Source organism: Panthera pardus, unplaced genomic scaffold (genome assembly GCF_024362965.1).
Source record: "Panthera pardus isolate Hobbes unplaced genomic scaffold, ASM2436296v1 HiC_scaffold_22, whole genome shotgun sequence".
NCBI classification, from domain to species: Eukaryota; Metazoa; Chordata; class Mammalia; order Carnivora; family Felidae; genus Panthera; species Panthera pardus.
The window spans coordinates 15,832,077-15,845,682 of record NW_026526788.1 but is presented as its reverse complement, the minus strand read 5'-3'; the positions used below and the strand labels follow the sequence as shown (position 1 = coordinate 15,845,682).

Below are 13,606 nucleotides of genomic sequence, written 5' to 3'. Positions count from 1 at the left end.
CTGCAGGACCCACAGCTGGCACGCACCATTCCCAGTTCTGAACACCTTTTAGCCGCCATGTCCCTGCGTGACTTCTATTTTAGTGTTTGTTTGTTTGCTTGTTTTTTCCCCCGGAGACATTAACCTGCAGGGCAGGATTTGTGTCTTGACTCATCTCGTGCTTTCGTGCATAATAACTACTCAATAAATGTTAATTAAATGGAGTATAATAGGGATCTTTAGAAATGTACTATAGGATCTTTGTAAGGACCAATTAGTACTTCTATTTTCTTAGTTTCCTTATACTCCTTTAATACTCTATTATGTGTGTGAAAAACACTCAATAAAAATTAATCCTTATTTAAAATATTATTTTTCAAGGTTATGCAATTAACAGGAAATAATAATAATTTATGACTATATTCATCTCTTCACTGTGCTACGATTCTTTTCGTTAGTGATTTTCCAGGTTAAATAAATGTAGTAGTTAAGATAAAAAGATGATAAAGAGTCATGGGACTCTGTCTCCCTTGTCTCTGTTTGTCTCTCTTTCTCTCCTTCCTCTTTTTGATAAGTTACTTAACAAAAAAGCTTTTCTTTAAAACACGTCTTTTGAGGCGCCTGGGTGGCTCAGTCGGTTGAGTCTCCGACTTCGGCTCAGGTCACGATCTCACGGTCTGTGAGTTCGAGCCCCGCGTCGGGCTCTGGGCTGATGGCTCAGAGCCTGGAGCCTGCTTCCGATTCTGTGTCTCCCTCTCTCTCTGTCCCTCCCCCGTTCATGCTCTGTCTCTCTCTGTCTCCAGGATAAATAAACATTAAAAAAAAAATTTTTAAAAAAAATAAATAAAATAAATAAATAAATAAATAAATTAAAAAAACACGTCTTTTGATCATCATGTAATTCGTGTTGTTGTAGGTACTGACACATGACCTCCATCAGGCTTGTCGTCCTCTGGTTTGGGAGCACTGCCGATATGACCGTCTTTCTGCTTGACTTGTTACAGGCCAAAGATGTTGACCTCGGAGCAAATGTGTCTTATCGGATCAGAAGCCCAGAAGTCAAGCACTTTTTTGCACTACATCCGTTTACAGGAGAACTGTCCCTCTTAAGGAGTTTGGACTATGAGTCATTTCCAGACCAGGAAGCAAGCATCACTTTTCTCGTGGAGGCCTTCGATATTTATGGAACGATGCCACCGGGCATTGCTACTGTCACAGTGATAGTGAAGGTAGGGAACACAGGTGACTCCTGGTTGCCTACTCCATTCTCTCTACGGAGTCTGTAGCACACCTGAGTGTCTGGGGCAATGGTTCCTAACAGCACGGTAGTACCAGACCCAGAGCAGAGGTCATCCCTGTGAAAGACCTGAGGAAAAGCCGCGTTGTTTACAGTGTAGAAGATACATTTGCATGAAACTCTAAATAAGAATTTTAACACTGGCTGCCTGAATGTCCCCTTAGTTCTGGATTCTCAATCTAGTTACAGTCTCTCCAGACTACAATTCAGTCCAAAGTTGACAACACCAGGAATAATCACTTCGTCCAAATCCTCCAATTTAAAAGTTCTAAGAAGAAAAAGGGTACTGAAAAAGTAGGAGTTCGAAGGCCCAAGAACTAATTAGTTTAGTTCATAAGCCAAGATTCTGGAACAAAATCAGGCTGGGGATCAGCTGGAACTGGGGTCAGGATGTGGCTCAGCCATGTTCAGGGTCTGAGACACTGAGGACTTTGTTAGCTGTTCCAGATTTCTCATCCCATCCATCGTAGCAATCTGTGCCAGGTGCCTGCTTGAGAGAGCCTGGTATCTTGTCTTTGGGGATTCTAGTGATTTCTAAGGCAACACCTCTAGAAGAAGACAAGAGGAGGGATTTGTCAGTTCTCAATTGTTAGTGTATGTGAAGGTCACCTGAGCCGTGGGCTCCACTGTCCGATTCCTCTGCTCCTTCCCAAAGGAGCACTTTTCCCAGGGGAAAGCATCACAGATGCTTTTCTGCAGATGGATGTTTGCTTCCAGTGAGAGAAACTTAGGTTCTGAGGATGATTCCAGTTCTATCCATAGAGGGCTGTACGTATACAAGGTTACAGAGAACACAAGTCATAAGTACGTAAGGTCATAGGCAACTTTTCTATATGTTCATTTTTGTTTTTTTGTTTTGGGGTTTTTTTGTTTGGTTTTTACTATGCACATTTTTGTTGGGTACTGCCATGTGTAAATGGTAGAGTAAGAAATATTCCCTTTTCTTGAATTTTTGTTTGATTGTTTAACCAATAACGAATCTATACTACTGGTTTTCTTAGGCAATAAATTACTGATATGAAAACATAGAAGATTGTTAAAGAGTGTGCCAAAATATAATTAGCATGACCTTATTTACCATGTAGGTAATTGCTGTAATGTTCTTGGCTGTAAGAATCTTTGGGTCTTGGTTTTGTCTTTTTGTTGCTGGGTGGATAATCTTGCGATCAGAGAGAGACACAAAAATTATTCCACTGTTCCTTCTTTACACTTGACCTAGCTTATCTGCTGGAGCACACGTGATATTTCTTCCCTGGGGTCCTGCTGTCTCTTCTAAACTACACTGGGAAGGGGACACGTGTCCCTTCCACTCGCAGATGCCCGGAAGCTCTCTGGAGAATTTTATTAAGGTTTGAATTCCTTCCTTCTCAGGCATCCACAATGGGTTTTTGCCTACTTCTTCCACTTTGCATCTCTCTAGCCTAAGAAAGTTATTTTATTTAGCCTAAGAAATTTAGAGATCTGTTTACAAAAGCACTTTAGGACCATGGCAGTGTTTTGGTTACAAAGATGTGTCAATAAGCCCAGAAACGAAGACCAACATGAGCCTGACCTAAGTGAACTAACCATGTGGCAGAAAGACTGAACCAGGTGAAAAGTTTGGGCCACGTTACGCCAGTCTACACTTGCCTGCCTGTGCGGTTTGGTGGAATTGACCAGTAAAAACATTTAAAATAGCAAAATGACCACTTATTGGCTGTTCTGAATCGAAAAGGAAGAAAAGACTTGCTGCTCATGACCATCTCCCCTGATGGGATGGCCTGCTCTCAAGATGGGTGTGGTTCATAATGGAGAGTTCTTTTTTTTTTTTTTTTTTTTAATGTTTATTTATTTTTGAGAGACATAGTACAAGCAGGGAAGGGGCAGATGCAGAATCTGAAGCAGACTCCAGGCTCTGAGCTGTCAGCACAGAGCCTGATGCAGGGCTCGCACTCATGAACTGTGAGATCATGGCCTGAGCCCAAGTCGGGCTGAGCCCCACAGGTGCCCCAATAATGGAGAGTTCTAAACCATCACAGACTCTGACCTGCCTGTTTTGCATTCAGCTTGGATTGATTTGCTTGGATTTTTTTTTTTTTTTTGATAGAATCATTGGAATCAAATGGGGTCCAAACATACCATCTAATCAAGCAAGATGTGTTCTAAGTAAGTCTCATTCTCTGTCTGGGACTGGCATCTCTAAACACGCATCTCAAGCTGCCTGACCACTCCTTTGTTTTAACACTTGGGTGTCATTTCCGGCTTCCACGTCGGCTTTCACATCGGAAAGGTTTTGCTCATCGATGGACTCGCTCCTTCAGAAATAGGAGAGTGTCGACCTAATTTTTGTTGTCTCAATTGCCTTATCTTAGAGAGGTCAAACATTTTCATGGTCAGGCCTTCCTCACCTATACAAAATTATTTCTGATTTATCATACTTTAAATTTTTTTTTTAACGTTTATTTATTTATTTTTGAGACAGAGAGAGACAGAGCATGAATGGGGGAGGGTCAGAGAGAGGGAGACACAGAATCTGAAACAGGCTCCGGGCTCTGAGCTGTCAGCACAGGGGCCCGATGCGGGGCTCGAACTCACGGACCGCGAGATCGTGACCTGAGCCGAAGCCGGCACTCAACCGACTGAGCCACCCAGGCGCCCTGATTTATCATACTTTAAAAACAAAACTTAACCAACCAGTATTCAATTGTAGACATTTTCAATGCCACTTTCTTCTTTCAAGGTGATGCAAGCATAATAACATTTGCAGAACGTTTCCCCAAATGCAGGCTGACACTCGCCTGTCTTTCTTCTGGTCACTCAGGTCTCAGATGATCACAAAAAGCTTTAAAACTCTATTGAGTAATATTGGGGCCCATAGGAAAATATCATGCTTGTCTGTTTTGAAGGGAAGAATGGAGTACAATTCTCACTTCTCCACAAATGTAGGTCTTTACGAAGCATACAGATTTTTTGTGATTGTTTTTTTACTTGCAGTGTGACAAGCTCTTTTGCCGGTGACATAATTGCGTAGTATTTGCTAAGAGATATTGCTACCCAAAACAGTCACCACAGGGAAAGCATCATGAAGATCTCTCTTTGAAAATGAGAAGAAACATAATTTTCTTTTGTAAAGAAGAAGAAGGGGGAAAAAAGATCCAACGCTTAATATCTACTCCATCAAACTTACTTAAAATTGGAGTGAGGATGGGAAAACTGAAGCGATGCTTGGAAGGAAAGTTATGTCCGTAGTAGAAAAAAAAAGTAGAATTTTATCACAGATACCTGCAGAGTGCTTTCTGAGCGATCCAGAACAAAACCAATGGTGATCATACAATTAATATGTATTTTTGTTGCAAAGTTTTTGTAGGACACTGATACATACAACCTTCTTCATTGTATCTTGATTGAATATAACTGAAAAATGGACTACATAGTAGTTAAATTAGATGAGGTGAGTAAAACTCTGAAAAATAAAACTAAAATTCTATACAGTTTAAAGTGAAAAACCCAGAGAAAAATATACCCTTACAAATGGAGTTGTGCTATCATACAGAAAGTACACACAAAGAAAAGGTCTGTCTTCTATAATGAGCCAAAAGATGAAGACCAGTCAGAAAAGTGAGCCAAAAGATGAAGACCAGTCAAAACCAGTCAGATTTGGCTCTGTGATGCTGGGCATCCCTGAAAGGCCTATGGAGGCTCGTCTAGGACGAACGATGACATAAGTCCTCTGCTGATTATAACTCAGCTAGCATGACTGCAGGGGGAGGGCAGGGGGAGGCGGTCCTTCTGTGGGGGCAGGAGACTTGGCTCTCCAGTGTGTTTGCCTGTGTTGCAGATGCAGGTGTGGGAGGAGGGCAGGGGAACTGGAAGGGCCAGACGTGAAGTAACATCCACAAGGACCAAGGCTTCTGGGGGAATGCAGTGAGCCCTGGAAGATGGGGCTAACATTTTCATCTTTCAGAGGTGTTTCTTCTCCAGGAGGAAGATAGATGTCCCTGTCCCCATAGAATCATAGGGAAGGGATTGCTTTTCCAGATGGAAACTCAATGCCTGTTACAAAGGGGCACTTGTCACACCACAGACCCCTGACAGCTGGTGATGTGCCGCTGATGCTCTATGGTCACGGCACTGGTAGAGTCCTAGTTTTCATCCTCTCAGACGAGTCGCGCTTTAACAGACCGGGAGATGGTCCAGAACTCAAACAAATGAGAACCTTGGCACAGTTCAGGATTTATAGCATCCTCCTTCCCCTTCTCTGGAGGGAGATAGTTGAATAAAGGATGATTTCAATGAACCAGCTAGGGGGAGTATGGCCATGCTAATCCAGCGATCATTATTTTTTTTTTTTACCACTGCTGACCTTTCCCTTAGGGTTGGTTGAACTGGAGAAAATACTTGTTTTGGACTATGGCCTTCGGATATTTTCCTTTATTCCACTCTGCATTATCATATTCTTATTAGTGTGTTCTTTCTAAGATACTCACTGCCAAGTTTAAAGAATGTGGCTATATCAGGAAGAGCATGCCATGGGGCTGAGCCAGATGGTTTTTTAAAGTATCTGTTATTCTAGAGTTTTACGACTCGGATGTAACGTACTTCCTCTGAATAAGCAAACCAGAGGAAACAAATAAAAAGGTGCTTGTCCAGACTTAACAATAGTTTCTCACAAGTAGAAGTGATTCCTATTTCTGTGGGTCCCTGTCATGGCTCCCCAGATACTACCCAGTGATTTGTGGGAGTCCCAGGGAGGTGCCTTCCTTGTGTACACAATTATGTTCTCTTACTCCTCAGTGATTCTTTCATTCTCCTTTTTACCGGAAGTCTCCAAATCTGAACTGCCTCTCTGTGGGGCAGTAGATGCTGATAAGCCTGTTGATAGCAGTTACCGCTATGATCTCCCCCTGTGTCTGGCCACCCTCGCGGTGGCTACTGTCTCCATCCTGATGAATTGGCTACCACAGACTTGTGGGCACTCTCAATGCATCAGAATTCTCAACAGATTCTCTGAAACCTCTCATTCACCAAAGTCATAGAGTGTTCCAAACAGAGTGTGTGCCTTTAATATTTCGCTGTCTTTGGGATCTCTCAGGATGTATTTCCTAGAGCATGAGCTGCTCGAGATGGTAATGGGTCTCATATACAAAGAATTTCATAGGCAAATGGATTTGGGAAATACTGCTGTGCACAGAAGTAAACAGAGGTCTCCACGGTAGACCTTCATGTGGGTCTTCATAATGTGAACATCAAGAAAATAAAAAGTAATTTCCCACATTTTCCATAGCTGATTATGAAATTTTTTGTTTGCTTGTTTGTTTATAAAGCTTCTGATAGGATTAATTTTCCAAAAAACGAAATCTGGGGACAAATTTATTGGGTGTTAATGAAAATAACTCTAGGGTTAAATATTGAGGAAGTTGTTTTTTTAAGTGTACAAATTCAACTCATACAAGTCTCGCTCTCTTTTTTTTTTTTTTACCAACAAACAAAAACAAACTTTATAAATAATTATAAAAATTATATTCAGGGAAATAGATTAGCATTTTGCAATGTTTAGAAGCTTAGCAGGCTGCCAAGATAACAGTAGAGTTATTGTATTATAAGAAATTTTAAACTGTAAAATACTTTTGAAGAGATCTTTAAAAAGTTGTATGTAGATTTTTTTGTAATGAAAATCCTACCCAAATCGTCTTACGTATATATAATCTTTTGACAACTTGACCCACTCCCTTTCTCCTCTCCTCTAAATCTCGGAATGACTCTTCCAGAGTCTGGAAAGCCTGCACGAAGTCATGGGTCTGTCCTTCAGCTAGATCACCATGAGCAACCTGACCTCTCTAAGCCTGGGTTTCTTTATATATAGAACAGAAATGCCAATAGCTAACATATTTTAGACAAATGAGATGAGTAATTTAACAGACCTGGCGTGATGCCTGACTCACAGTAATTGTTGTGCATACACGTAATTGTTGTGCACATCAGAGACAGAGAAAGCCTGGACGGGGCGTTACAGTCAGAGGGGATCTGCTCAAAGATTTGAGCTCAGGATATACACATACATATTCTTCCAATTGCCCTGAGCCTGCTGGCTTGGAAAACAACTCAAAACATCATCAGCTCCCTGCTCCCTACATTACCATTCCCAAACTGGGAGGCCAGATGGAAATGGGGTTACAGTTTGAAGCTGTGGGTTCATCAGCCTTGCCCAGGGCTGTGCTCCCCTCCTGGAGCCATCCATCTAGAAGGAAGGTTCCACCTGCCGGGGCGTGAGGGAGGGAGCATTTGCTAAAGTAGCAGGCGCATCCTGGGTTCAGTTCAACGCCTCACTGCCTACTTTCGTCACATCCTTGTACTTCCTTTCTCATAACAATCATGACACTCAGCAGTATCCTTTCATCTTTCCTGTCTGCTCCTACCTGGCAGCTCAGTGCCAGCAGGTCCTGCTCCTGTCTTGGTGGCAGTATGGTCCCCAACAAGGAAAGTAATGCCTAACACCCAGGGGGGCTCCGTCAGTATTTGTGACACTGAGCACCACTGCATCTGCATCAGGGCATGCAGCCCCCCAAGAATCCCGAATAGCCACATACTCAGAAATAAAACCAGAACGAAAACCAACTTAGGCCTCTAGGACAGAAACTGCCAGGACAAGTTTTGGCCCAAAAATAGAGGAAAAAGTGATGTATATTTACGATTTGTGTTTAGGAGAAGCCCCTGCAAAACAGGACAGAACAACACAAGATAGTTTGGCTGGAAATGGGTTCTCTGTGCAGAACCACAAGAGAAGGGAGGGAAGTCACGGAAGGCAGCTAAGCCCAGAAACAGCAAACACAAGGTGTCTGGCCGTGGACAACAGACCCGGAAGGGGCAGAGGACAAGTTAACCGTGTCTTGTGCCAAGAAAGACAGGCGTCAGCTTCCTGAGCTCCACGACTTTTAGGAGGGGCAGGCAGCAAACGGTTGTAGGTGCACAGTGCTGAGCCAGGCAGGGCTGCGGCAGCAGGGAGGGGAGCCCTTCCAGTGGCTGGCCTGGCCCATCCCTGTCCCTTGTGGGGCCTGCGGGAGGAGCTGAGGCTGACATCTGGCATCTGCTATCTTTTCATCCTTTTCAAAAAGATGGTCGAGGGCACCTGGGTGGCTCAATCCGTTGAGCATCCAACTTTGGCTCAGGTCATGATCTCACGGTTCATGAGTTCAAGCGCCACCTCAGACTCTGTGCTGACAGTACAGAGCATGCTTGGGATTCTCTCTCTCTCTCTCTCTCTCTCTCTCTCTCTCTCTCTCTGCCCCTCCCCTGCTCATGTTCTCTCTCTTTATCAAAAAAAAAAAAAAAAAAAACGAAAACAAAAAAACAAATAACTTTGAGAAAAATAAAATTTAAAAAAATAAAAAGATAGGGGCGCCTGGGTGGCGCAGTCGGTTGAGCGTCCGACTTCAGCCAGGTCACGATCTCGCGGTCCGTGAGTTCGAGCCCCGCGTCAGGCTCTGGGCTGATGGCTCGGAGCCTGGAGCCTGTTTCCGATTCTGTGTCTCCCTCTCTCTCTGCCCCTCCCCCGTTCATGCTCTGTCTCTCTCTGTCCCAAAAATAAATAAAAAAACGTTGAAAAAAAAAAAATTAAAAAAAAAATAAAAAAATAAAAAAATAAAAAGATGATTGGAATATATACATTTAGTACTCTTCTATCTGGAAAAATCTCTTACGGAGAACAGTTCTTACCCATGATTCCAGAAAATCAAGACTTTTTTTGTCATCTCTTTCTTTACTTTTTCGTAGCAAACCCGTCATTAATTTGCACTCTCCCAACAAGTTCCTGTTTTCCTGGGATGCTCATTTAAAAAGATTCCTTAATCTATGCTGTGGTCCGCCAAAGTGTAAAGGGTTTCTGTGATTATTTTAGGCTTTCATTTAGAAAATAAATAAATGGAACTCATATTTTCTTCTTTCTAGCTCGCTTCAGGTGCAGTTTTATTTGTTTGGTATATGGAAACAAATTATAAACTGACTAGTGCATTTTTTTTTCCTAAGAAGGTCATAGAGTTGTTCTCGATGAGAACCATGTCAACATTCAGAATACTCTTTAAAAACATGAGCAGTAATTTCCTCCAGACCCACAAGAACTGTAACCCCAGAGCGCACACTATTCCGGGTCTTAAAACTGTTAACAAGAAGACAGAAGGAAGGTCTGCTTCTTTTTTTGCCAATACTACCCTCTAGTGGAAAATGGGCAAGAGAAAAGAGGTTGTCTTTGAAGAGTGGAACTTGTCCTTAATTTGCTGCATAACAGAGTATTTGCACAGAAGCAGATTTATGTACATTCTGCGTCAGACATCCCTGGAGCATAAATATAATGAACTATTGATTAGGCTTGTTGGCATTGCACTTCAATAAATTTTCTCATCTGAAATAATGCATTGTGCAAGAACGTCTTAGCTACAATAGAAGATTGTAACCCCAAAATGTGTACAGTGTGCTATAAAAAGAAATGCTGCTATAGTAGCCGTATTGATTTCTTGCTCACCCTGTCAAAGGCCAGCAAACTGAACTAGGAGAGGAGCCCGTCTGTTAAAGGCCTTCGGTTTATTTACCGCCTTAGGTTTGTGCCTCATCAGTTTGAGGCCAGATTATAAAAAAATATCCACTCGCCTTCAGAGCTGAATCTAGTGAATACTTTTCCAGAAAAAAAGGAAGGGGGGTGGTGGTCACCGTACTCAGTGTTGTTAGCAGCTATATGACATAACTGGAAAATCATATCCCTCTTTTTTCCCCCTGAAGAATCAAATTATCCGAAAGCATCTTGTACCATTAAGGTTTGAAGTGTCCTTTGAGATGAAAAAAAAAGAAGACAATTTATAGGAACATATTGAATTCATGTCACTCAGTAAATGTGACTCCCAGTGGGTTTGGGAACTCATGGAAAAAAATACTGGTGTTGGGCTCCTTCTGACCTCCAGGAGTTACAACTAAGGGTTGCAGAAGGATTCATTTCCACCCCGTTAGTTCAAGATGCACTTGTTAAATTAATTGGAACTCTTGAAGAGAGCAGGGGAAAGTGTGCATGCAAATGTTTTACATATTTACCCCCCCTGCCTAGAAACTCAAGATCAATACCCACACCACCCTCATTACCAAGACTGAGTGCTCTCAGACTTATGTTCTTGTTCAGATTCTAAAGGTCATAATTTATAAAGGAAGCCTTTTGTTGTTGTTGTCCATGGACAGTTGTGGATACTATCTGTGAAGCAGAGGAAATGATATTTTTACTTTTGCTTACTGTTGAAAATCTCTTATCCCTTATTAAAGTCTGCACGTTTTTCATATTTGCAACTCAGAAGTCAACTCTACTGTGAACAGAAAAACAAGGCTCCATTTGATTGTAAAAGATAATTATCCCGACCTCTTTGCAAACAGAGGTGTTTATAATCAGTTAATTAGTGAGTTTCCAATTTAAATTGTGCAGGGAAATTGTTGTATCACAGCAGATACGAGAGACTATGTATGACAATTTTCTTCCTTCGTTTTTAACAGCAAGTGAGAAGAAGATGACTTGGGGAGTAAGATAATTAACAAGTTGAGCTTTAGGTTCAACTGTGTCTCACCCAAAGCACCCAGAACAACGCAGGGTGTAATTATTCTAAAATAAGTAAATTTAAGAAATACAAATCATCCATCTTAGTAGGCATTATTTTTGAAGAAAAAATGATATGCAGTCCTCCATAAAAGATAACATGGTGAGGAAGCAAAAGGGTCAGCTCTCAAGGGACCACACTTAGTAATTTCGCTGTGCGAAATAAGTAGATTAATTTAGGCAAAGTCACTACCTAGCCACAGAATCAGTCTTTACCTGTCCAATGGCAGTTTGGTAACGTGAAGTCAGGGCCGTTAGTTTTGTGCATCACCACAGTATCCCCAGTGCCTAGCCTTGAGTCGTAAAAGTGGAGGAACTTGATAAATTTTGTTTAATGAGTGACCCTGCATGAATAAGAATGTACTCATATCACCGAATTGTAGACAGAAAAAGGACAGCTAGAAATTAATTTGAAAAAACCTTCAGGAAATTACCATTGCTTTCTGTCTATAGGGACATCTAATTCTATGTGCCGTTCTTATAGGGTACTACAGGGAAAACATTCCTTAATCCTCTTACTTCAGTAAAAATGGAAGACCACATCCAAGGCAATCTCACAGTTTGTATTTCAGAGATGTGCTCATCGTATCATTTTGCTAAGTATATAAGGAATTTTCAGTTGCAATAGACACATTAAAGACTTATGTTTTTTTAAAGGAGCAACCACAAAACCAACAAAAATGTCACCTGTTCCAGAGAATGGCACTTTGTATAAAATTTGCCTGTCCTTGTTTTCGAAGTTCAAAATCACCTCATACCACTGGAAGTATCTTTGGCTGACATTTCGAGCATTATCCCCATCTCCAGAAGGCAGAATTTCAGACTGCTTGCCCGAGTCGAATGGCCTTCAGCTGGTACCCCCGCCCATTAATATTGTACAGGAGCTCTGCCAGGTTCCTTTGGGGCACCATTGTGCGGGAACAGTAATGGAATTGAGAAGGTGGAAGGTTGACAGTGGCTAATGGATCGCGTGATAGGAAGAGACGGGGCCAGTCTAGTAACTGTGTCCCTAACCTGGTTTCAGGGGAGGCTTTAAACCCTTCATTGTGTTTTACAGGATATGAATGATTATCCTCCAGTATTTAGTAAACGAATCTACAAAGGGATGGTGGCTCCGGATGCTGTCAAGGGCACGCCTATCACCACGGTTTATGCTGAAGACGCAGACCCTCCTGTAAGTAGAAGACGTTAATTAATACTCTGAGCTGTAGTGAAGAAAACCTTGCACGCTCACAAATGACGCAGGTTCTGGGACAGCATAAAAGTTGAGCTCCACCCTGTTCTCAGGCATTTTGCGTGCTCTCGCCTGTTGCACCCACAGGTACACACCATATTGCAAATGATTATTGTGGAACACAGACAGTTGCGCGTATGCTTTTTGTTTTTCTGGAGTTCAAAATTTATGATTCACCAGTTTAGCACTAGTAATAATTATATGTGGAAAGAATTCTCTGGGTTTGGAATCAGCATCATTAGGGTTCTGTATTTACAACAGTGGAAGCTAAGTTCAGTTGTGTTCGATCCCAATGTATTTTCCATGTTATTCATATATGACTGTGCTGGTAACAAACTCTAGATCAACAGGTGACACAATACTTATATTGAATGTGTTAATTTGAGTAAAATTGAAATATTAATATTTCTTTTAGAACATATCTAATACCTTCTTTTTTATCTAGAATTTTACCTCTTTTGAGATATCCCAAATTGCCTTCCGAAATAGAGGGTTTTCAATGAAAACCTTATTATAGCAGAAGTGAGGTACATGTTCCTTGATGTTATCATTTGACTGTCTTAAAAGTAGCATATAGAAATAATAGTACCTACATAAAAATGCTTTCTATAAACAGTTTGAGTGCTCTATAAAAATTAATTACTTATTCTCATAATAGCCAAATGATGAAGACTTTAAATCTTTTACTTCGAGTGAGCTACCACTATTAGTCAGTGGCTGATATATTCTAGAAAAAAAATAGAAATATCTAATAAGCCATTATAGAAAAGTAAGAAAATAGAAGAAGACCGGAATTATATAAGTGATTTAGAAGTTCTGCTTTATATTGCTTATATAAATACTATTTGTATAATGGTATTTATTTAAGAAAAGGTGAATGGCAATCATAACATTTTTCAGCTTCAACTGTGACAGGCCATATAAAGTCTTTTGCGACTATAAGGTCTTGAAAGATAATAATGTTAACATGAGAGCAATGACCTTTCACTCAGAAGCTCCTTTTCTTGAGTGTGTTAAAATGTCTTTGAAACTGATTTACTGCATTTTGGGAAATATGGTAGGCGAAATTTCATAGATGTGAGCACACCAGTACAGATGCTGAGTGTGACATCGGTTCTTTTTCTGCTTTTCACGTAAACTTTCAGAGGCAGAAAATACTTGGAAATTAGGAATACACGTTCAATTCTATTCAAGACTTGTGTTTAGAACATCAAGCCTAGACTGATTATTGTGCTAACCAGTTTTTGCTCTCCTGACCTGACAGTCGTACAGGAAGAACATGACTGCATATAGAAATTATAACATGCTGTACTAAATGAGTATAAAAAGCACAGCATCTTAAAATGCTCATATTTCTAATTCATATTAGCACACAATTTAAGGCAGTGTTATGATTAATGGTATTAAGATGAAGACTAATGTAGTTGTACTCATCACCTCAGTGGGACAGACCTCACCATCTTAGCATGGACGACAAAATCCTCATTTCACCATG

General features: G+C 41.1%; 1 protein-coding gene across 18 annotated transcripts in view; it reads left to right on the top strand.

The window, feature by feature from the left end:
* PCDH15 (protocadherin related 15) overlaps positions 1-13,606 on the top strand; it is a 1,681,879-nt gene that overhangs the window by 1,475,712 nt on the left and 192,561 nt on the right. For all 18 annotated transcript variants that reach the window (XR_008425054.1, XR_008425055.1, XR_008425056.1 and 15 more), the window contains 2 exons: positions 984-1,208; positions 11,935-12,051. Coding sequence is in view for 15 of the 18 variants with exons in the window: in XM_053910276.1 (XP_053766251.1) it covers positions 984-1,208; positions 11,935-12,051 (342 nt within the window). In the remaining 3 variants the exon portion in view is untranslated. The remainder of the gene's footprint in view (positions 1-983; positions 1,209-11,934; positions 12,052-13,606) is intronic.